Genomic DNA, 25167 nt, shown 5'->3' with positions numbered 1-25167 from the left:
ATCTACTACTCATAAGCTGTCATTCTACTCATGGTTGTCACCTCACAGACACCAGATTTTGCTGTTCCTCCAAGCCTTTCAGCTATTTTCCAGGGAGGAAGAGAAAGGAGAGGAAAGAGGCAACCCCAGCCTCTATTTCATTGACCAGAGCACTGTCACCTGGCCACCTCATGTGACCACCCTTAGCTGTAGGAAGCCTTCAAACTTCCTTTTTGACTTTTAATTCTCTGCCTCAGTAAGTTATGATGTGACGATAAACCGTAAAGGTTGATTTCTTGCTCATGTGACATGTCATCAGCTGCAGTCAGCTGTGGCTCTGCTCAATTCATCATCTTCATTTTGGGGCTCAGGCTGAGTGAGCAATCCCTCTCAGGACCATGTACTTCCTTTGGAGAGAAAATGGAGAAGACAGTACCACGTGATGGCTCTTAAAGACTCTGTTCGAAAGTGGTATCTGTCACTTTCCCCCACATTCCATTGGTTAAAGCAAGTCATACACTAAGGCCGATGTCAATAGGGCAGAGAAATATAACTCTCTTACAGAAAACATTGCAGATGGTTGGGCATAACAATGTAATCTTTCTTATATAAAAAAAAAGCAAGCAAGTGAGAATAGACCAGAGGTGGAAGTTTAGTCAGCAATCTACAGTGTCTGCCACAGTATGCGTGCATGCACGCGTACACAAACACACACAAACACACACACACACACACACACACACGCACACACCACTTTTTATTATTTAGGTTCCAGAGCATCTCACAGGATAAGTATTCATATCATGTCTTTTTGATAAAATTACTACCTATAAAAACATCCTGGTGTAAAATACCTAGCCCTTAATGTGGGCTGTAGTTCGATTCAGCATTATAATAGAATCCACTGTAACTGAACAGATGATGATCTGTTATGAGAAATTTCTTGTCATACATTAAAATCCACTGTTTGTCAAGGTGATGTATATGAGTAATGCTTATTTTTAAGCCAAGAAACTTTCAGAAAACAGAGTCATATCTAGTTATTAAAGTTTTTTTTTTCCTTTTCTTCTGAATCAGGTGCTATCATACCATGCGACATGTTCAAAAGCTGAAGTTGACAAGTTTAAGGTAAGGAAGCAAACGGTACCCTATAGGGCATAAAGTGAAACTTTACATGGCTTTCTTACCCTTTGTCACTTGCCTCTGTAGAATTAGTCCTACCCATTGAGTGTTGGGGGAATAGAATTGGGCAAAGGTGTGTTTGGACATTTCAGTTTTTGAAGGAAAAAGAGACATCTATAACTGAGTAGTCCCTTCATGATCATTTAAATGATTCAGTATTTATTCCTTTCTATTCATTAAGTAAGCAGGATAGCAGAAAAAATCTGCATAATATAGTGAGAATCAAGATGCCTGGTTTTGGAATTGGTTTTACCTCTAACTCTCTGTTCATTTAAAATCTTAGGGCCTATATTTTCATCTGTAAAAATAAGTGAGGAAATTAGAATAATAATAGCTAACATTCACCAACTGTTTACTATGGACCAGGCACACTACAAAGCATTTTACCTGTATTCACTGGAGTTATAATCCTGTGAAGTAGGTACTATTTTGCAGGTGAGTAAACTGAGGCACAGAGATGTTGAGTAGACAGGCAAAGGTCAAACGATTGTAAGGAGTATAGCCAAATAGGGGGTGTAGCCAGTCAATCTGGCCCCAGAAATGGAGTTCTTGACCACCAGGCTTCACTGCCACTCAGCATGACCCCTGTCCATCTCCAGCTTCCTCTAAGTCTGTGAATGAGGCTTAGATATGTCTTTTCACCTTAGCCACCACCATTCCCTTAAAGGCAGTTCAGAATTCTTGTCCTTCTCTCTATCCTTGTAACAGGCCATGGTCAAAACATGGGAGTATGTAGAACCTGATTTTTCTCCCTTTTGAGTTTCAGTGTCTGCCTTTTAAAGTTTTTGTGGATGTTCAGAGAATTATCAAGCAAGCTACCACAACCATAAGAAAGATAATATTTTGTATCCTAATATTGGCATGTAATAACATTTGATGATGCCTACTCTTCTAGGAGTTTCATTTGCACATAGATACATTCATCTTCCCAGGAAAAATGGCACTCCACCTCGGGCCTGATAATTGAATCAGATCATTGGAGTTGAGTCACACTAATAAAGAAAGAGAAAAAGGGAAGGCCTCAAACTCATAGTAGGGATGAGGGAACTGCTCGGAAGGGTGGGGAGCATACAGTGGGCATAAGGTGAGCTGCTTGGGCTCCATCCAGGGAGATGGTTTCTTATTGGCTTAGAGAGATGCTTAGGAAAAGACCTGCGACGGTGACCCAGATCAGAAGGAGAAACGTGGTACCAGCAAGAGGTGACAACTCACAACAGAGGAAGGAGACAGAACAACCAAAACCATACGAGTCAGGGCCTATTTGTTGTAAACATGAGCATCCTAAAAAATGGCTAGAATGTGAGTGCCATAAGGGCACCGCTATTTGCATGTTTTATTCTCTGCTCTATATCTGTTGCCTTTTCTACTGCCTTTCACAGTTCTTGGGACATGGTAGCACTCAATAAGTAACTTGTTAAATGGATGAATGAGTAAATGAATGAATGACTAAATAAATTCAAAAAGCGTCAATGTTCTATCACTCAAAACAATTTTTCATTAAGAAAATGTTAAAACCATGACTACATATATTTATATTTTTTATATTGTATATATATTTTATTAACATTTTCATCACAAATATTTAAAGTTTTTTTGTTTTAATAAAGTTCAGCAACCTATTTATGGGTTCCATAACTATTTTACTGTTTTATATTTTATATATTTTTGCCGTAATCATAATCATTTTCATTGCTAAAAGAAGGAATGGGCAAGCAGGGAGAAAAATAGCAAAGCTCACAATGGACTAAATCTGACCGCAAAAACTATTTGATGGGCCATGCCCAGAACTATAGCAGGCCAAAATCAATAGCTGTCTATTCTCTGAGGGTACTGCTCTGTTTTCAGGCTTAAGCCTTTGCTTAAAGTAAGGAAAACACTGTTGTTTTGGCATTTGCCATGCTCTTCTATTGTTAGCTCACAAACATACTAAAAATATGAAGTATTTAAATTTGAGAACAAAGGGTTATTTCATTTAAAATTATCAAGATTATTAACTTCACTGATTTATTCCAGATTTTATCTTGAAAGATATTAGCGAGTATCTTATTACAATGTAATTAGATATAGTAGGTAATTTTAACCTAATGGTTTTTTTCTTGATATATTAAGTAAATAAAATATGATCATAATTGGTAGCTGATGTCTTATAACTGAAGCAATAACATTAAAATGTAGTGAGCTTAAAATAATCCTGCACTGAAAAGTACTTACTGAAATTTTATGCTAGAGTATGTGCAATGGCAGTTTCCTAACATTGTAGCTAAATAACAGTAAATGAATACTTTGTTTTGACCAATATATGCAGACAAACCATGCTTACATTCACATATATTGTAACCTTTGCTAACTGCAATAGAATATATATATGTTATGTATACATATATTACACACACACACACACACACACACACACACACACACATGAGACAGAAGGAGAGATGGAACCTAGAATAGGAGTTATTCATGAGATTTCATGAGTTAAAGGATGGCTGAGTGTCAGTGTATTGGATTATGACCAGCTGAGACCGAGCTAGTGATCAGTGATTCAGAGATTAAGCCAGAGTTTGGGAAGAAAATGATTTTATCATTTAGTGCTAAAATAGGATCTGGAGGTCAAACATATGCATACACTGGCCAGACTCCATTGCAGCCAAAGCTGTACCATATCTAGGATCCAGACATGTCTAAAAGGTCAGTGAGATGTGGTCTGTTTACGTGAGAGAATTTCTGAGCCAAGAACCCTTCCTAGTGGAAGTCAAGGCCACATGCATTGGTGTCTAGATGATTCCAGGTTTAGTATAAGTTTTGTCTCTTGGATTTATCCCTTACCCCAGCCTCTCGTGGATTCACAATCTCAGCGAAGAACACAAGTGGACACAAAAGGCATAGACTTTATATAGTTTCAGGGTATTAAATGCACAAGGGTTCCAGAGTGTCAATAGCACCCAACAGAAAGCAGCAGCCCAATGGAAGGAAGCATTATGCTGGACCAGAAGCAAAGCACCTTCCTACCAATATGACCAGCAGACATTGAAGGAATCAGTGCAAGCTAAATTGTCACATTTTAAGGAAAAGAGAACTCCCAGAAATAAGTGGGAGAAATGGAAATCCCCATACTATCAGAGAATGTGATATATACCATTAATTACTTTCAGTTTACTATCATTTGTCCTCCTTGGTGGTATGGCCTAAAGGAATATAGGTTTTATACATGATAAACCTATAGTGAATCTTTTTTTTTAATTTTTATTTTTTTATTATTATTTTTTTAACATTTTATTTTTCCCCCCTCTCCTCTCCCTACTGGTATCCACTAGTCCACTGTCCATGTCCATGAGTCTCTGTTTGTTTGTCCTGTTTATTTGTTGCTTTTAGGTTTATATCCCACATATAAGTGATATCATGTGATTCTCAACCTTTTCTGTCTGGCTTATTTCACTTAGAATGATTATTTCAAGGTCTATCCGTGTTGTTGCAAATGGCAGTATTTCATCTCTTCTTATGGCTGAGTAATATTCCATTGTATATATGTACCACAGCTTCATTAGCCAACCATCTATTGTAGGACATTTCGGTTGCTCGTGAATCTTTAATTATCATTAAAGGTGGCTGATACCATCTTACCTTTCCTCATCTCTTGTCTTCCTATTTCATACTCTTTTGTGTTTGGGGATTTCTTTTTATATTTTAGGATGCCATAGTATAGAGGTAGCATGTTTTTGTTTTTGTTTTTTGTGTGTGTGTGTGTTTTGTTTTGTTCCGTTAATTATTTTTCTCCTCTTGGGGAAAATATCTCTGAGGGGCATGTGGTGGTGGGTGAGTGAGTGGTGGTTAGAGTATGACAATATTTCTAGAAGTGTCCATAGATTGTCTAGCCAGAACAAGTAGGTGAAACAACGTACAATTGTTTATCCAAGAATGTCAGACATAAGCTTATTTGTTTGTGGTTTCGATGTATCATTTGTACCTTGGAAAACAGTACTTTTTATGGGGCTACCTATGTACAAAAAGATCACAGAACTTTCTGGAATTAATGCACTAATTTTTAAAGTCTGATTCAGATTATAATATTAATAATTTGTCCTTTATGGGTTGATTGTCCTGTGCATTGAATGAGGAAACCAGGATCTAAATAATGATTTTTATCTTCATTAACATTTACTGATCATCCTTGAACTTGAAATAAGAAAGGTGTGCCCAAAAAATTTGTGCAGACTTTAGTGCCTGTTTATATCTCTTCTGTACTGTGCTAACAGGTATAATCTGTAAAGACCATATTGACATTTAGATCTCTTTGAAGATGACTGGTTTAAAGTCTTAATAACCTAAAGATGCCAGCTGTGATAAGAAAATAAGTTTAGTACACCAATTTATGTCCTCCTGTAATTTTATGCACTTTTCTAAGATTCCAATGCAGTGGACAAGCCAAACGGTTATTGCTATATTTGCTAGTTTACCAATTAAAATCAACTCATGGACATTCTCATGTTATATTGCTACCTTTTATCATCCCTTCTTTCCATTCCAAACTGCATGGGTTATGGCTGCAATCAGAGATGAACTCATTTACAGCACCATTTAACTGCTGCAGTAATTAAACTCCAATATCTCATGTTGAGTGTTTGGGTTTGGACTACCTCTTACAGATTTCAAGTTTTCAATGTTAATGCCTAGGCCACAAATTAATATCCTAGTAAAGTAAGTGAAGTACCATGGAATAGGTACTCCTTGTGGCCTTTCCACACCAAAATAAGAATGGCTATATCAAAAACAGGGTCTTACGGCCTCTTCTGTGAAAGGGATGGCAGGGGACAAGCTGAGCAATGCAAGGTGATGTACTAGGCTTTTTTTTTTCAGTAATTAAGTTTAAGGAGACATGTTTGATCCATGAACTATTCAAATGTTATAACTAGAAGCTTCTGCTCTCAGAACCGCCCTTGCCGTTACTCTGGTAGACGTGTCTGTCAGAGGGCCTACATAAGGGTCCCTGCACAAGGAGGCAGGTGTCAGGGCTGACCCTCAGTTGACTGGCCAAGTGCATGGAACGCCTTTTATTTATTGATCCTCCAGAGGGCGCGCCTTTTTCTAATTGCACAAAGGTAGCACTTTGCTGGCTCCTGCCCTGCCCGCTCTATCCAAAACCATAGAAAAGCCCAACCCTGGCAGCGGCTTCTTGCAGAGGACAAGTGCACTGTGTAGAGAGGGGGGTCACACGGTGTCATTTACCCAAACCCAGGTGACGTAGCCACCGCCGAGGAGGAGAAAAGTCGGGCAGGCACTGTGTGGCAAAGGCTTAGGAAGCTCGTGTCCCCCACCCCAGTCAGTAGAGAGCACCTTCCAGCAGCTCCTTTGCCAAAGCCAGGCACTCCTGCAAGGACACCTCCTTGGTCGGGAGGTGGCTGGGGTCGGGGGTAATTCAAGACTTCAGAGTGCCAGGACTGGAAGAAGAGTTTCTGTTGTGTCTCTAGTCTCGGCCCTCACAGCCTTCCTAAAATACTACCTTTGAAGATCTCAACAACTGACAGCTTTTCCAGTTCACTTCAGCTTCTTTCTAAGGCTGTTAAAAAGATGACCTCGGAACAATACAAACGGAATTGCTATATCTTCTTAGATCTAACCTATTCTGTCTCCTCTCTTGTCCCTGCCTCTTGAATTGAGGGGATTGTTTTGACTTTAAATAGTATTTATGCCGAGTTTAATATCCAAGATTTTTTTTTTTATCAGAGAAATTTTGAACCTTCTTTGCAGAGGGAACAGCTGAATCAGCAGCCTAAAGGGCATCTTCTGCTCCTAAGGCAGCAGACAGAGGCAGGCAGCCTGCTGCCTAGGACATGCCCATAAATATGTGCAGTGCTTTGTTTGCAAACATCCGCGTGTTCCTATGATGTTCTCTTTATGAACTGTGTCTTAATCAAGTGCCACATCAGAAAAAGGACAGTTGTACTTTGTCACTCTTGAGTATTGAAAATGTTGGAGGCGGTGGGGAGGGCAGTGATGTGAGGGGGACCAGGGCTGCAAGGCCAGGCTGGCCTTTCCGACAGCCGAATTAAGCAGCTATGAGTCAAGGGCTCTTTAGGGACCCACCTGGCCAAAACCGACCCTGTGGTGACTCTGACCTCCTCTCAGATCTATTTAAATAGCCATAATTTGTCACTTTTTTCCATTTGAAAACAAAACATAAACACTCTCCAAAAAGTCACTACGGACGGACAGACGACGTCTGCTTTTCCTGGAAGGAATAATGGACCCAGAAGGCTTTCTCCCACCTTCTTGTTACACACATTAACACATTAAGCTGAGTTCTCTGCACTCCTTAAGTGCTACACTTGATGGCCCCAGGGCATCTGAGGCTGAGGGAAGGTAAAAGGAAGTTCATTTTTGGTTCCAGAGGAGTGCTGAGCCCCGTAGGAATGGAAGGCAATATAGTATGGCCCAGTTAGAGCCCTGACCCCTGAATGGTGAAAGGAACTGTAAATGCCAAAGGGGTCAGAACCATCTAGAACACTAGGGCATCTGAGGCTGTATCACTCACTCTCCCTTCTTTCTCGTTTTCCTCTAGTTAAAGCCATCTATAACAACAGGTATGGCTCTGAAATATAAACAACTGATGGCCCCTCACCTCAATGATATGGACTTGTTTTAGCAATCATAATCGTCAGTTTTCTCTCTGCTCTTCCTTTAGTACACACAGAAGTTACAAACTCCTGTTATATTTTGCTCACCCTCCTCTCCAGATGCGCACTGTATAAAACTGTACAGTCTTCTTGGAGTCCTCACACCTTCTATTTTCACATGCTGTCCCCTCTGTTCTGACTTCAGAACATCGCTCATGCTCCCATCATCCCACAGTCACCACTAGTTCAGGTCCTCATTCCCTCTTACGCGGTGCCTGCCTAGCTGTTCGCCCTGCCTCCTTCTCTTGACCTGCTCCTCAGTTCATTCGGCGCATAGCTGTCAGATTAATAGTACTCTTCTGCTGGTGCCAGTTTCCTCCTCATAAAGCTTAGTGTCTTCTATAAGCCCCCAGATTTCATCACTTCAGATTCTTCGATTGGACATTAAAAGTGCCTTGAACTCTAACTTCCAGTTCACGTTTTCGTCCTGTTTCCCATGCTCCCACTTACCCACCCTTCACAAGAGTTCTATTTGATATTTTCTGTCCATTCTCTTCCCTTCTCTACCGTTGGTCTCATCCCTATTTCTATCTCTGCATATTTAAAGTCCTAACGATCCATCTGGTCCTGCTCAATTGCTCCCCCTCTCCATGAAGTTTTTCTAACTGTCCCTCAGGCAAAAGTGATCTGCTCACTTGCCATTCTTTTATTGTACGCATCAGTTTCTACCTTGTGATATAAATCTTTGTGTACCTGTCTAATCACCTGGTTAAACCAGGAGCATTTTTAGGGGAGAATCCTCATCATATTGATTTTTTGTAACCTTTATGTCACCTAAAGCCATGCTTTATACCTGGGTGCAGGAGAAATTTCTACCGAGCAACCAAATTCATTGAACTGTTTACAGTTTTAATGGCAGAGGAAGTTATAACATGTGAGTAGAATTTTGAAGCAGGAATCTATGACAATGAGAGTGTCTGCAAATTCTGTTTCATCCCCTTGCTTTAAGTTCTTGGTTGTGAGTTTGCTGGGTTTCCATTGAAGCCTAAACTATTTCAAAATAAAAGGACTCATTTTCTGCATTGAGGATATTCTCTCTAGAGTGGTCACTATGACAATATCTACCCTTCCCTGCTGTGGGGAAAGGCCCCTTGCCATTAATTTCTAGTTGAGTCAGCAACTTCTTTAATATTCAATAAGACTGTTTACTCATGTATCCTGCTGCCTTCACCCTGCTAATGAAACTTTTTAAGACTCTATTGTTCTCTTGAATCTCAGGATACCTTTCTAATTTTTTTTATTTGTGTGCTCCTGTAGTCTGCTCTTCTACCTATTTTTGAAATTATGCACTGCTTTGGTAGTTCTGCATGTTTTCTCTCCAATGAAAATGGATCCGCCCAAAAATCTGAAAAATGTACATGAATCATGATTCTGTTCGTCCCAAGGCACTGTATGAAATATGAAGATAGAAGAGGATGTCTGATCTAAGGGTTTTCTGCAGTCCCAGTAGCCAGGGCTGCCCTCTTTAAGCAGTCTTTGTTAAGACCACGAACACAATCAGACAGGAGAGAGCAGACATGTAAATAGACAAAGCAGCCACCAGACCTCTTGGTTCATTTAAAATTGCTAGGCCCCGGGTTTCCTCATCTATAAAACAGAGCCATTTCCAGCTATAAAATGCTATAATTTATAAGCCTATAAAATTTGTCACTAGGAAGGAAAGGGAAAATAAAACACAAAGCAATATAAAGTTAACAAAACATCATGGGGTCCTTATGATTTAAATGCCCAAAGCTTTAAATTTAAGCTCTGTTTAAAAACTTGGGTATTTGGTAGAAGAATTGACTCCGCTTGATTTAATTACATATTATAAGTGATTTACAAAGCCCACCATGGCTATATTATATTTGAAGCATAATATAATATCATAATATTTGTGAGGAAAATAAGTGATTATTTTAGATAAGACAAGAGTCTTCATCTCAGTATAAAAAAACTATACACTAATGCTACCTATAAATGTTTAAATAATAATAATGTCTTAAATAATATGGCAGTATATAAAAACCTTTTCATACCCATTATCACACTTGAGCATCGCAACCTTTTGATAAATATAGGGTTGTTATAGCTCTGTTGACATATGAGGCAACCAAGAACCAAAGAACCAGCAAGAAAAATGCACATATTTGGCTTGATTTTTCCTCTCTCATGTTTCGTTTTGACCTTGAAGACATGCTTCTCTTCAAGTGGCTGAATAGGAAAATGTAACAATATCATGGAATTTTATCCTGAAGTCATTTCTTTTGACCTATATTCTTGGAAACTTTGTGGCATTTTGACAGTTTGGGGGCCAAATAAGTATGAGTGATGATGATGTCTGAGAAAAAGAAATTTTGGCTGAACTTAACAGACATTTTAAAATAGACTTTTCATGATACTCTTTGGGCAATCAATATGTAATGCTATTTTATTAGAAACTCTTTTTGTATTGTGATTGTGCCATCTATGTGACTTCTTGCCCTGGGGTTTTCAGACTGCTTAGAAAACTAAGGAAACTGGAAATAGCAAATGTTATGAAGATATTGCATCATTCTTACCTAGAGAGGGTATGATCCATTATTGTGACATCTTGCTTGTCTTCCTTACAGTCTGATTGGCTATCTAGCTGTTTAGAACTCTCTCGACATCTGGAAAGCTCAAAGGAAGAAGAGCAGTCCCACTTTATTATCCTGTGCTCTCCAGGCCTGCCAAACATCTAGTAAGAAAGATAACAAGGATATGAGATTACAAACATCAGTTTAATGATAAAGCACTTGTCAGCAGATAAAGTCTTATGTTTAAGACATTAGAACTCATAAACCAGAGACTATTTGGGGGAAGATATAAAGAATGTGAGACTGGGTTTATATTCATATAGTATTTCTGATGGTGATGCCTATATCAGGGACATCGTGGACAATAATCTGCATATGTGAAATACGATGCCTTCAACATAAGACTCTTAAGGTAAATTTTTAAGGATTTTTAAAATTATTCTGAATTAATTGTATAATGCCTCGGGGTGTGTGTGTGTGTGTGTGTGTGTGTGTGTGTATGTGTGTGTGTGTGTCTGTCTGTCTGTCTGTCTGTCTGTCTGTACTTTAGCTTAAAGGGATATTCAAGTGATTTGGAGTTTCAACTCTGGCTTTAGAAAAAGATCTTATAGTAATTCATTGTCTCCAAAGAGACAAGCAATGGAAAATCTGTGAGAAAACAAGATCTGAGATGAAACACTTTGGCCACTGGGTGCCATCCTTGCTCCATGTAAGGATTTACTGAGCCCCGTTTCTAGAAAAATGGTAAAAACCTGAAAGGCAGTAATTTAAAAGTAATTTCCAAGATATAATAATGTTTGTGTGTGTGCATGACCTGGAATGTATTAGTGGCACAAGCAGGTTATTCATTTGCCCAGGCACGAGGCAGAAGGGCTGGAGAAATCTCCTCTCTGGATCAGCCTTATCGACAAAGCCCGGATGAAGCCCTCTTGCTTGCTGTATCCCAATGAGCCAGCCAGTGGGTGGCAGGAGAGGCACCTTGGAGGGAATTGTTGATGAGGTAGTGTGCTAAGTATCCCGAGGTTAGCAGGGCAGATGCTCCGTTAATTATTTCTATTACTATGTATACTGAGGCATGTGTGTAACAAGACTTAAACCCAGCCATCTGTGTGGCTGTGCTCTGTCCCTTCAGACTCATTGCTTTCATTATCAGAGCTGGTGGTACTATTAAGCCTCTTCCTTTTCTTAGGAAAGCTGGGTCTTGGTGGAATAGTAACTGTTTCAGGTGCTTTTTGTTTCCCTAGAAGCAATTCATGGAGCTTACAAAGACACCACCTTAACCAGGCATCAGAACATCCATTGTCAATGAAACAACATCTGTGCAGGATTTTGCTATCTTTGGATTTGACACTCATATACATAAAACTAAGAAATTAAACTCAGTATTATGAACATGAATTGCCACAGAGAAAATTCTAAGACTGCCTTGTAATACAGGCTAATGTTTCCTTCCAGGGCCTCAAACATTTGGTTGGAACTAAAAAGAATTAGTGTATAAACACGTAAGAATTTTAATAAAAATTGAAAATCTGTTATAGTCACTCTGTAACAGAAAACTCTAGAATCTTTTAACCAAGACCACATTGTAGAAGGGATGCAAACTCAGAGTAGATTTTACCTCATGCTACCAGGTTGGGGGCCATGCCTCTGGCCTCATAGTTGGCCCTAGGAGGTGGCCCAGAGCAGTGCCTACTAATACTTCTTTAGACTCATTTGTAATCAAATCCATACACCCATGAAAAAAGAAAGTGTGAGAAAGGTTGGCGAGAATTTACAGAAGTGCAAGCTCTTTTTTTTAACGTATCCGGGAGTAAAAGGCTTAAATATATTCTCCTATTAATCATCTACAGGTGGATGAACTTTAAAATACAGTTTCTGGGCTTACTGGGGGATAACATGATATCAATCATTATATGTTTTAAATATTGCTATTCACTGAAAGTAATAGCTATAGCATTCTTGCTAATTCAAAGTGCTTTCATAGCTTTTATGTTATTGAATGTTAACGGAAGCCTTTAAAGGAGAATCAGTGGCTATATCCCATTTATGGATTAGGCAGCTGAGGAAGACAGCACACTGCCAATGTGGAGGCCTCACTTGCTGCTGCTGAGGTCCTCTCCTTTGACTCTCCCACCCAGCATCTATGCTCAGTCCACTCAGTGTGATGGCCACCTGGAAAAGAAGACACACTTAGTGAACATTTTACCATGCGCTAGGTCTGTTTTCAGTGCTTTACCTGTGTTAATTCATTGAATCCTCACGAAAACCCTACTATCATTTTTTTCCTTATTTATAGATAATGAAACTGAAGTACAAATAAATGCCCAATTAATTAGAGTGTACAAGTTAAGAAATTGTGATACGGGTAGACATGCTGAACTTGTAATATTGCCTTTCAAAATGACGTGGAATTCTTTTTGATTAGGTTTTTCTTGTCCTCGCTTGGTCCTGTCCTTGTGGTCCAATTATGAGTCTTTCTGTAATCATGGCTTAGTTCCTTAATAGAGTTCAAATTTCTGCTAAGAGTGTGTTTGTTTGTTCATTGGTTTGTTTGTTTTTAAGCTGACATAGTTTTTAAATCCAGCCTTACTGTTTAACAGGTGCTTTCTCAGCCTTCAGCATTTCGGAACATTGACTTCAAGGGGTAGGTTCATGGGATCTAAAAGCAATTTTTCCTCCCAAAGGAAAAATCCCAAACAATTCTTGTGCTGAGTGATCCCATTCTTTCTTTTACTAGGTTCATTTTCCTAACATATATTATTTATCTTGGGTCTTTCCGGAGACAGGGGAGCCACCTGCAGAAACAGGTGGCCATCCTCACCATTGGGCTTAAATTTGTCAAACAACCCCATGAGACACTGAAGTTGGATTTTTAAGGAAGGACACTTTGTACTCTTCCCCTCACCACCAACAAGAAGCCCTAGCATTCAGAAAAGAAAGGAGAGGCTTTCTATGACTATGTTGCTCCAGTATGAAAAATGATAGAAATAGCTCTCTCTTTAAAACCATGGATAAATTTATGTTCTGCCTGAAATATCTTTCAAACCATCAGTGATCTCCTTGAAAACAGCTTTCCTCTGGTTCCCTGAGGAGTTATGCGTAAGAGCAAAGACTGGTCATTTTGATAACTCCCTTAAAAATCAAAGGCCTAGATATTCTCTTATTAGGAATGTCCCTGCTTGCACCGGGTTGTGATCAAGTGTCTCTCTCCACATTAGATCTTTTGTCCACTGTATAATCTGCTCATGAGAAGGATCGAGTCAAGTGCAAGGTTCCTGATGTAAAATCTTTGTCCACCATGTAATGTACATGAGCCCAGGGTTCCTCCTAAGAAGGGTTACAAGTGGGAGTCACTGAGTAACAAAAGGAAAACCTGCTGCATGGAATGTGGTCCTGCAAAGCCAGCAGCTGCAGGCAGAAGCACCTGACCACTCCCAGAGCTGGCTGCAGCAGGCACCCAAGTGGTCCCTTAAGCCAGTCGTGCAGAACCATATCGTTGCAGCATTGAGCTCCCAGATGTGCTCAGGGCAGCCTGGCTTTTTTTTTTACAATGGAGTAAACATGACCTCTATCAGGGCCTAAGTTTCTTATCTTTCAGCAACCTCCTCTAGAAAGAACTATTCTCAAATTCCAGTTCAGAGAATCTCAAGGAAGTTTTCTGATTGGTCCAGTTTGGGTCAAGTGCCCATTTCTGGACCAGTCAACAATGACAGGGGTGTGATCATAGAAGAATATGTCAGCTCCCATGTAGAAACACATAGTTGGAGTGGAGGACCAATTCCCCTAGAAAGGAGAGAGTACTAGTCAGATAATATCATAGCTGTCCTTCATAGGTGAGATGTACATACATATAACTTTCAGATAGTAACTTTCGGTCCCTAACCTGCCCACGACCTCTCTTTTGGAAAACACACTTTTCCTGTGGCACAGATGAGATGTTCATAACAGCCCTTTCAAAATTCATAATAATAGACACTGGGTGATACCCACCGTTGATCTATCTGCTGAAGTGGTTTCCCAAGTGACTTGATGAAATTGCATTATGGAAAAGAATGTTCTATTATGTCCTTAAAGCATTTCTATTTCCACACCTAATCTCACTGATGGCAGCCTTAATTTGGCTCTCAAACTCACCTAAATTTTATAAAGCAAATAAATATAATTTCAAGGGATGTGCCAATTAAATTGGCTCAGGAACTGCTCCTTACCAGCTGTCTCATCTGGTCATATCATAGCAGCATCTTTCCATTGTGTTTGAACACTGGAGGCTCTCATGTATAATTAGAAAAGCCCCCTTCAACTGGATCAACCAATAAACCACAGATTCCTACTGCAGTAGTCACTTCTTCATGAACTAATTAGGACCTTCTGGAGAATTATGCAGATCAAATAGGGCAAACAACCCTATATCTGATGTTTGAAACTCACAGTAAAATAGCTCAATTCCTAATCTACTTCCTGGCCTCATTAGAATTCAGTTAGTAGAAGGACATTCTTTCCTAGAGGCTCTTTGGCAGATTTGTGTATGAACAGTTAACCCAGTGTCAGCAAAAGCAGTTACTTGTATACAAACAGCTCTCTCTGGCTGCACAGAGAATCCCAAAGCTGTTTAGACAAGACTTGGCTTATCCTCCCACCAAGATGCAAATATTTTAAGTGGACAGAGTGAGATAAAAGTGCAGCCAGTGCTGGCCCCAACATTGATCATATCCTGTGGCTTCTAGATTTTTGGACATGAAGGTCAAGGGGGAAAGGTGAAGGAGGGGACTCTGGAGACAAGGAGACAAAAATTTAGAAGGCCTCCTTGACATAGTTTAAAAATTTTTCCCTGAGTAAACAAGTTTGGACTTTAAAAATGTATCAACACAAAACTACAAAAGGTATGTAGAAATACACATATTTCTAGGACAGATAAAACCGCTAATCGGACCATGAAAAGCAGGGTGTTTGAGGATAAGACAACCCTGAGTTGCTTTCCTTTTTTTTCTGCAGTATTCACATAACTGTTCTTCAGATGCCTCAATGTAGACTCACGGAGATTTATTTTTCTTCTAACAGGTTATGTTATAGTTGTCACTCAGCCTTGAAATAGTTTTCTTCTCCGTGGAACATCAGGCCAGTAGTATATTTGCATAGCTATTCCCACCTGTCACTCTTCTGCCAGCCTAATGAGTCGGCATTGCACAGAGCACTCAGCCAGCCAATGGCAAACTTTTAAGCTGCTGCATTTATGGGACATGTTTTCAAAATATTCAATCACCCAGCAACAGGGAAAAGAATTTCGTTGGCTCTCTCGCTGTCAACTAGGAAAGAGGACAGACTTCAGCTGTGAAGATCGAGATGAGGCATTGGAAAGTGGGGAGGCCAGATGTTTGAACATAGGGCCCTGTCAGTGGCAAATGTCATATTTTATACGTATTACATAAAGCACAACGTTTTCATCCCCCCAGGTAAGAATCAAATATTAAAGAACAGTACTGTAACAGTGCAAGTAGTTTTTATCTGCAGTGTCATTGGACACATAAATGATCAGTCTTGGCCCCCAAATCTCACCTCCTGATCAAAGGAAATGCTGCTCAATGTGGAGCCACGGTGAGAAATAAATTAGGGCTTTGGGTGTGGAACACTTAAGCCTCCCTCTGCTAGAGATGAGATGCTATGTATACTGTGTATTCTAAATGCAAAGTAAATACCATAAGTTACTTTATCAATATCTGATCTCGTGAATTCTCTTGCCCTTAAAAAGTTCTACCTAACTCTTCAGACTGATTTCCTCTCCACCACCCCAGAAAACAAACAAACAAACAAAAAAACAAATAAAGAACCAAAGAGCAAGTCAAGGGCCTTGAATAACAGGCTGTCATGTCCCCGTTCCCACACATCTCCTCTAATTCTCCTTCAGGGGGTCCCATGCAATCTATACAGAAAAACAAGTTTTCCTCTTTCTGTTTGTACTCCTTTTCTGTTACTGTAGGACAGAAAATTAATATTGACTGTGTGCATATGTGAAATTAAAGCAATTAGAGAATGTTCTGAAAGAATGTGCTGTAAACCAGGCAAGGAGAAAAAAATAAATGTTTAACCTGATAACACCCAGTCCTTGCTAAGGACTGGGCCTCTCGTCACTTCAGGCTGTGTGATGGAAGAATATACACTCTCAATAATGAAAATCAGTGAAACTCTAAGGCTTCATTGACAGGGACACATACATGTTGTCATTGGTTAAGGACTTTAGTCCAACGCAGAGTAGGCAGTTTCTAAGAGCTCACCGAGTATCAGCTTCACTGTGACTCACAAAGGCAGCTTCTCTTTGCTGGCTTAGAGCAGAGGAATGGGGGTTGTCTGCTTTTCCAGAGAGTGAGTCAGATTGCAAATTAACCATAATTATTAGTAATCGTAATTAACGAAGGGCAACATATGATCTATAGATCCATTACATTAGTAAATTAGCATTTGAATATCATTTCTATGTGTCTCTAATGGGTATAAAAATGATACAGTTAAATTTGCCTTAACTAGGCTCTAACTTACTTGAAACTTGCTGTATCTCTAGTGCCTAACACGATGCCTGACATATGGCAGGTACTCAATAAATATTTCTTGAGTGACAAAAGCAATAGATTGACGACCAAATTGATGGATCAATAAATGATACAAAACTTGTGAATGTGTCTGAGTTTCACAAATGACAAGCCTTAGAAAGTTGTGAAACATTTCTATCTTATTATAAATGTTTGGTTATATGCGTTCAATTAAAACTAAACTCAGGAGACCTGACTTGTAATTTTGTTCAGTCACAAGTCTATGAAGTAGATATTATTATTACCTCATTTTATGGATGAGGAAACTGAGGGCTAAGAGATAAAGAGTATTCTCATTTGAAGTCAGAGTTAATAGGTCACAAGCCTGAGCTTTGAGCCCAGGTCTAACCCAAAGCTCGTTTCGCGTTGCTGCCATTACGCGAATCTGCCTGTACACCTGTGCGTTTATTTTTGAAATATGAACCCGTGTAGCAGGACTTGCTGCCTTTCTCACAGCATTAACATTCCTTCTGATTCAAAGCACAGAGTAGAACACTGGGGAGAAAATGCTAATGAGATTCAGATACCATTTTGAAGATGATGCAAAATAAACTGAGAGTCAAGATGCAGGAAGGATGAAAAACCTGGCTCCTTCTGAGCTCTAAACAGCTCATCAGACTCAGACTGGAGTCCCAGCTTGTTTCTCGTGGTGGCTCTGCAGAGGCCAGGAAATGGTTTGCCCGGATTCGGTGTTGCTGTCACCATCTCTAGACCTGGGTTCAAGTCCCAGCTCTACTTCACACTTCCAGTGGGATCATGGGCAGGGCTTTATCCCCTTTGAACTTCCCTTTGGGGAAGTGGGATAATGGGAACCACCCCAAAGGGACGTGTAAAGATTAAATGAGATGATCATGTGGAAAGAACTGTGTTTATCCTTGCATATTGCAGATGCTCAATAAATATTAAACACCTTCTCTCTTTCTTCTATACCCTTAAATGAAAAAGATGAAGAATCTCATTTGTTTAGCAGATTATAGAAGGAGTCCATAAAATTATACAGTTTTTCTCTCTGGTCTTGTTTAATCAGTAAACGTTGGTTCCCTATTTAAGGAGGAAAAGAAATGCATTTTTTATCCCAGTAAAACTCTAGAAAAGCTCAGAAATGGGTGCAAATTTGAGCTAGAAATTTATGTGGGATAAGGCTTTCAAGGCTCCAGCTACCAGGCTATTGGCCTGGCTTTTATTTCCTAGGTAAACCACACTAATGATGATCATTTCAGGGGCTCCTATCATCTACTAGCTCAAGTGGGAGACAGAGAAAGTCTTGGAAGGTTTACTTACAGCAGAGGTTCTCACTATTTTTTGAGGAAGAACAATTCTCCCCTACATAAGATCATGGTATTAGGAGGTATGGGTTTTCGAGAAAGGTTCTGGGTGAAGCAGGCAGCCTATCCATTCCCACTGAAAATGGCGACCACCAAGGAGAGGCAGTGTGATAGGGAGTGGGCCTATGAAACCAGCACATCAACATCAGCTAAACTTCAAGATCAAGTGATGATCCAGATCTGACCTCAGAGAAAACTTTCTCCGACATATCAGAACTTTGGAGAATTTTTTCTCTCCCTCACTATGGCTCTGTGCACTAGAAAAGGGATAACTGGGATGCTTAAGTGTCGTTAGTGGTAGGCCTAGGTCAGAGGTTCTCAGCCCTGTCTGGACATTAGACTCACCCAGGAAAGGGAGACTTTAAAAACAATACTAATACCTGGACATCACCCCATACCAATTAAAAAGAAGTGAGGCAGAAGGCTGGCATTAGAAAGTTTTTGAAGCATCCAGGAGATTGTTATGGAGCTAGCAATGAAAAGCACAGGTCTAGCTGATCCTTCCCAAGCTGGTCTCATAGAACACCATTCCACAGAATAGTAATAGATATGCCATACACCTACAAAAGATGTTTTAGCAAATATTCGATTAAATAAAGTTAAATAGATGACTGTACTGTACCATTTCTGAGACTTTATATCCTCATGAGCAGGCATTGTACCTCATAATGTAGAATCTCAACTTTACCCAGCCATTTTATCTACATCTTTTTCAAAGCCCATCTGCCACATGGCTTCTATAACAGGGTGCCAGGGAACACCAATCTGAGCAGACGCTGGCCTGGGCCCACACATTGTCCTGAGAAGAGTGAGTACAGCATCCATGGTGGCCCTGTCCTGTGCTCTGAAATGCCGTAGGACATCCAGATCCTGGCATTGGTACTCTTCTGAGAATGAGCCTTTAATTATTGTGCTCATCCTTAAATAATAGTTGCAATAAAGATTTGTCTCAGGAAATTTCCAAAAAGCAAGTCACTTTAATTATAGTAATGTATATTTCAAAGCTGTTCCATTTTTATTGTCAGTATTTCTACCCCGAAAAGCAAATGTGTTGCTGTTTTGAGTTGTAAATTGTCTCAAAAAGGAGCACTCCTAAAGATTCATATTGCCGTAGAATACCCAGGGACACTCAGAGAGCAGGTCTTTACCTCCGACGAGGGATCTTGGAAGGAAAGTGGAAATAAAACGGAACTGACAATGATATTGAGCTTGAGTATGTGCAGGAATTAACGACGTACTAACTATCTAACGGCCTAAAATAAAAATGAGTAGTCAGTGATTTGTATTTTACTGGGCAGAGGTGGCCAGGTTTCTTATGTGAGACTGAGATTATGTACTGTTGTAAATGAAATCTAAACTCCAGTTTTCAGGATCTGCACAGGGAGCTCTCTGAGACTGCATCTTCCCTTCTGCCCAGGACAGTCTCTGAATATTTAACCTATTCCTTTTTCCCACAATCTCATCATTTTTCCATTCATAGTTGGTAATGTATAACAAAAAGCGATTTCTAAGTCACCGTGAAATAGTGACCACACTCCATGCCAAAGAGCCAGGGCCTCAGAAGTTATTCAAGTTAGGTGTAATGAAAATAATAGTAATCACAATTATTATTATTGCTGTCATTTGTTGAGCACCTACTATGTGCCAGGCACATGTGTTATCTTAATTTAATCATCAAAACAGCTCTCTGAGATTAATGATTTGGGCCTTCTTGACCTAATAGGGAGCGCAGCTCAGAGATGTAAAATAACTCTCAAATCAATATCGAAGCTGGGATTGGAGCTACTGTCTGAAAATGCTCTTTGCAGTAAGCCCTGCTCTTAAGTGTATGATATACCTTGTTCCATTAGTTAAGAAAAATGACAATAAATATAGAAGAGAGAACAATACATGTTTGTAACTTTATATATGGACTATTTCAGCCTATTGAGACTTGAACCTCTAAATATAAATATTTTTACAGCATTTTTCAATTTTTAAAGAATATTGGCATCATGTAATTATGGCCCTTATTTGTAAAATGATTTATGGTGCTTAAAATAGCAGATTAGTGGACATGTATAGATTTATGTCGATACACACACATAGGCTAGCTTCTGTTTTGTCTTGTGAACATCCTTTGATGTCTTTATTATGACAAGATGACTTTCCAGACCTATCTGAAAATTAACTCCCAGTTGTTTGGGGAGCTATGACATTGGATTTGCTTTATCTGGCCACATTCCTTTAATGAGCCCCTTCATGACACATTATTGATAAGAAAATTGGATGGAGCGAGGACCACTGTCTGTAGCCATAGAAAATAACAAGGTTAACTAACTTCTTAATCTCACAATCACTACCCAGAAAGAGAATAATTTTTGATATACTTAATCTGACTGAAATACGAATCTAATGTTTGGTGACTTCTAAGAAGAAAGTGTAAAAAAAAAAGAAAAATAACCAAAAAAAAGAAAAAGACTGTTAGAAGATAAACTCCTAGAAGATAATGGTAGATGGTTGCTAAAATATATTGTGTCTGATGGGAAAGTAGTCCACTCTGGCCGATACCTGCAATAGCATACTCTATATTTGACTCAAAGAAAATAGCTTTTGGCATTTATCCACATTATTTTTCACCACCTAATTCAAAAGCAGAAAAGCTCTAGTTCTGACAAAAAGCTATTTCGATATTTTATTTTTATTCCCAAGAAAACAGCTTCCAATGCCAAAGAATAATTTTATCAATATAAATAATCTGCCTTCAGGTGTTTTATATCATGTTCCATGACAAAGAAGGAAATGTAACATTTTTTGCTTTGACAGCCCGTGAAATCCATCATCTATTTTCATAGATCTTTCATTCAGAAAAGATTTGGATTTTAAGGATTTATGGTCTGATCAGAAATATGTGAATAAAATATTTGCAGCTTTTAGAATCAATATCAGGATTTACTGGTAAAAACCTAGAGTCAGTTGGTGAAATGTTATTGTAATCATTTATTCTTCGTGACCTTTAAAAGAATAAAAAAAAATAACCACTGTCTCATGCCCATAGTTTATATACAGCAACACCAGAAAAGAGTGAGAAGCTTTTTTCCTTCACCCTGCAGTTCATGACTCTTCAAGAATTACCCATATTCTGTTGTTAGGAGGCGGAGGGCACTGCATGATCTCAGTATTTAATAAGACATGAATAGATAAGACAGAAAAAGGGCTTTATTCACCTGGTGTGTTTTTATAAGAAGGCCTAGAATGATAAGAAATATAACCTGATTTATTTTTAGAATATAAATTTACAATCTGTCTATTCTCTTTCTTAGATGTGTTAGTGTGCAGTTCTCCTATGTGGGTCCATAAAATGAACTCAATCTAAAATTTCCATTTAATTGGATCATCATCATAAAGGAAAACTATTTCCTCTCAGTGGTAATTACCATTTTAAGAATATTCTCCCTTGGATAAGTTTTATTAGTTTATCATTTATTAGATTTATTTAAAATGTTTCTGTGTGCTGGAATTTTCTTGGTATGGAAGTATAAATATGATCGTTATGTGAAATGCATCATCTGAAATGCCTCACAGTCAAGGCACATCTATAGAACGCTACTAATTAGAGTCATATCTAAAAGATGGGCTGAGCAGAGTGCTCTGAATGTTGGTAACTTCTGCTCGAAATGGAAGGGGGAGCAGGGTTTGGGTGAGAGAGCCCTGACCGGAAATCAGGAGATTCTGATCCTGGCTTTGACCCCGACAGGTGCTCTCATCTTGGGCAAGTTGTTCAGCCTCTCTGGCACTAGACTAGAAGGCACCAGACTGCTATCATTTTCAAACTTTCTGAGTGATATCCAGAGGCACAGCCCATTCTCCTTTGTTCCTAACGATCTGAGCTGAGGATGAAACAAAGGTCTCTCAAATCCCTGAAAACTACAGGCGATCCAGTGAAAGGCAGGCCTCAAATTGTCCTAGAACCCAAAGATTCGAAACGGAGCTCAGAATTAGAAGGACCTTGGGTGGGGTGGGATAGGAAAGGAGAAAGGTAAATAGAATCATTTCAGCACCTCTAAGGATTTAACTGGTCCAAGAGTGCTATCTGGAATGCTATCCTACGACACCTCCAAAATCAGCTTCCTTCCTTTCCTTCAATTGTTCAGAGACCCAGAGTCATCTTGGGCTTGGCCCAGACTCTCCTTGGCAAACTCCCCGTGCTGCCCTCAGCCCATCTAACAGTGAAGTGTGGTGTCTTAGGTGAAGGAAGGGCTGGAGCCTAGACCACTGGGAGCTCAGGACCCAAAGCGAGTGACTGCAAAGTGGAGCACTGAACAAAAGTCAGAGAAGGGTAGTTCCCAGAGCAGGGGCCGATTTAGAAATGGAAGCCAAACAGTCAAAACAGGGCTCAGTTGAGGAAACACTAGATATTATTTCGAGAGCAGTGAAGCGGGTCTCTGACAAAATCTTTGGTGCTTCTCAAGCTCCTCCTTCTCCTCCACTAGTGAGAATTCTGCCCCCAGAGTACTTTACGGTTCTGTGGAGGCACCAAGTCAACCATTTCCACACTTCTCCCACCACCACCTTTAGAATATTTCCTTTCCCCGCTTCTAACCAGCAGAGGCCTGGAGATGTTTTCCTTCCCTTCTTTTCTCCTTTCCTGTGCCCACCCTCCTCACATCTGCCCCCAGCCTTCAGTTTTGCCTGTCATAGTTGCATACTTTCTCTTCTAGAAGGTTATTAAGTTTCCCTTGGCAGTCAATATCTACCTTATTTCAGTAATCATTATTCAACACTTATGTTAGATCACCCTAGTCAATCCTTTATTATCTTCCATTTAGATTTAGCTCTCTGTATTGCAAGTTTCATCACTCACCCTTTCTTCTTCTCTTCACCTTTTATTCTCAGAATATCTGTTCAGAGTCACTTGTTTGGTTCAAAGCTCCGAATCCTTACCTAGCCACCAATATCTGTCTCTCATCTTTGCTGAGCATAGGAATCTAAGATTACAGTTCTTTCGTCTCACATGTGTATAGATCTTATCTTTTTGCTTTCAAGGTTGCATTGAGAAATCAAATCCCAGTCTCTTTTTCCTTTTTAAGTTATTCATTGTTTCTATTTGGCAACTTGTAGCTTTTTTTCCTTCTACCTTAGATTCCAGGAGTTTTATCATATGCCTGCGTGGAGGGTATTTTTCATCGATTCTGCAGACACTGGTCTTTCTTCAGTTTAGAGAAATGGTCTATTTTGGTTGCTTAATTATTTCCCTTCCTCAGTACATTCCTTTTTCCCTTTCTGGAATTCCTGGTGTTGCTCATTTTTATCCTGGATCTATCCTCCAAGTATTTTGTCTTTTTCCTCCAGATTTCCAGATTTCCAACCGTTTGTATGTTTTTTTGTGCTTCAGTTTATTTCTTCCACTTGATCTTCCAACTCATTACTTTGGATCTCAATAGAAACCATCTTCTTCAATTTACTTACTGAATTTTCTTTTTTAGAAACTCATGTTTTTTGTCTCATGTTTCTGCTGTAATCTTAGATGTGATGGTGATAAGGATGACATGCAAATTGTCTTCTGTCTCCTCCAGCAGCTCTGTTTCTCTCTGATGGCTGGGTCCCTTCCTATGCATTGTTCTTTCCCTTTGTTCTCCGGGGCTCGAGTCTGACTTTTGGGAGACTTCAGAGGCAGCAATGGAAGGAGCACAGAAGCCCCACGGGTAAGCAATGAGATAATAGACAGGTTGTCAACCTCTATAGAGCCTCGACAGAAGACCTCTTGTTTTCCTGGTCCCTTCAATGGGCTGCAAAGGTTGATACAATCCTTGCCTCTCAGAGGTAGAGGAGGACTCAGCCCACCTAATAAACTAGCAGGGGAGAGGGTGAGGCAGGGCCTGGGAGAACAGATGTACTCACTTGTGCCATTGCTGCTCCCCCTCCAAGAAGGACCACGGGGGTTTGAGTGTCCTCAAATTCCTAGAGCCAAGGCTCTCATCTGGCTCAGACAGGCCATCGCTTAACACTAGCCTTCTGACCAGAACCCTAGAAGAGCCTGAGTTTCTCTGGCGCCCTCAAGGCCCTGCAAGCCCGTGGATGGAAGGGGGCTGGTGATAACTTCCCAGCCTGGCATCTCACCAGCATCACTGGGGAATATTCAGAAAATAAGGATTCCTAGGTTCCCATCCTAGATTTAACTGAATCAGAATCTCAAGGTAGGGCCTGGAAATCTAAACTTATAAATTACCCAGGTGAACCTGCAACAAAACTGATTATCAAAACAACTGATTTGAGGTGGAAGCTGGTGCTTCTGCCTAGGGTGCTAGGAGCCCATTCCAGAGGTAGTAGGGGCTGAATATGCTCTGGCGATAGTTCTGGCCATTGTGCTTCTACACCTAGAGGTACTAGATCACCCAAAGACCTGAGATACACTCAGTCTCTTTTTCTTTCTCAATATGTCAGTTTTTCTCTCTCCTTATGCCATGAGTTTTCTGTGATGTACAAAGTCTCCTATAGTTTGGGGTAAGAAGGAAAAGTATTCATGAATGGAACAGTTATCCTTTACTGTGGACACTGGACCTATAAAAGCCAGGATAATGTAAAATGTAGAGAGGAAAGGATCATATAACAACTTTCACTAGGCTGTGGAAAGGTTTATTCTGACTCTCAGAATATGTCAGCTATAGGTCACTGTGGCTCTGTGGCCCTTTCCACACATCTTCTTCATTCTAGGATTCAAGCGAGAAAGCTGGCAAAACTATATGAGGGTTCTTACAGATTTGCTCTATATGTGTAGGTGGGTGGGGTGGTATGCAGTCACCTCCACTCACATGTCACAGGCCAAAGCAAGGCATGGCCAAGCCTGACGTCAATGGACAGGAAAGTATCACTATCCCACAGGCAGCACAGGGTCGCGTGGCAGTGCGAG

At 39.9% G+C, this 25167-nt stretch overlaps 1 protein-coding gene across 1 annotated transcript in view; it reads left to right on the top strand.

Moving 5' to 3' along the window:
* PDE11A (phosphodiesterase 11A) overlaps positions 1-25167 on the top strand; it is a 315606-nt gene that overhangs the window by 192079 nt on the left and 98360 nt on the right. The window contains exon 10 of the mRNA XM_006921237.1: positions 1057-1107. Coding sequence (XP_006921299.1) covers positions 1057-1107 — 51 coding nt within the window. The remainder of the gene's footprint in view (positions 1-1056; positions 1108-25167) is intronic.

This window comes from Pteropus alecto, unplaced genomic scaffold (assembly GCF_000325575.1).
Source record: "Pteropus alecto unplaced genomic scaffold, ASM32557v1 scaffold3, whole genome shotgun sequence".
In the NCBI taxonomy this organism is placed as follows: Eukaryota; Metazoa; Chordata; class Mammalia; order Chiroptera; family Pteropodidae; genus Pteropus; species Pteropus alecto.
This window is presented reverse-complemented; position numbering and strand designations above follow the sequence as displayed.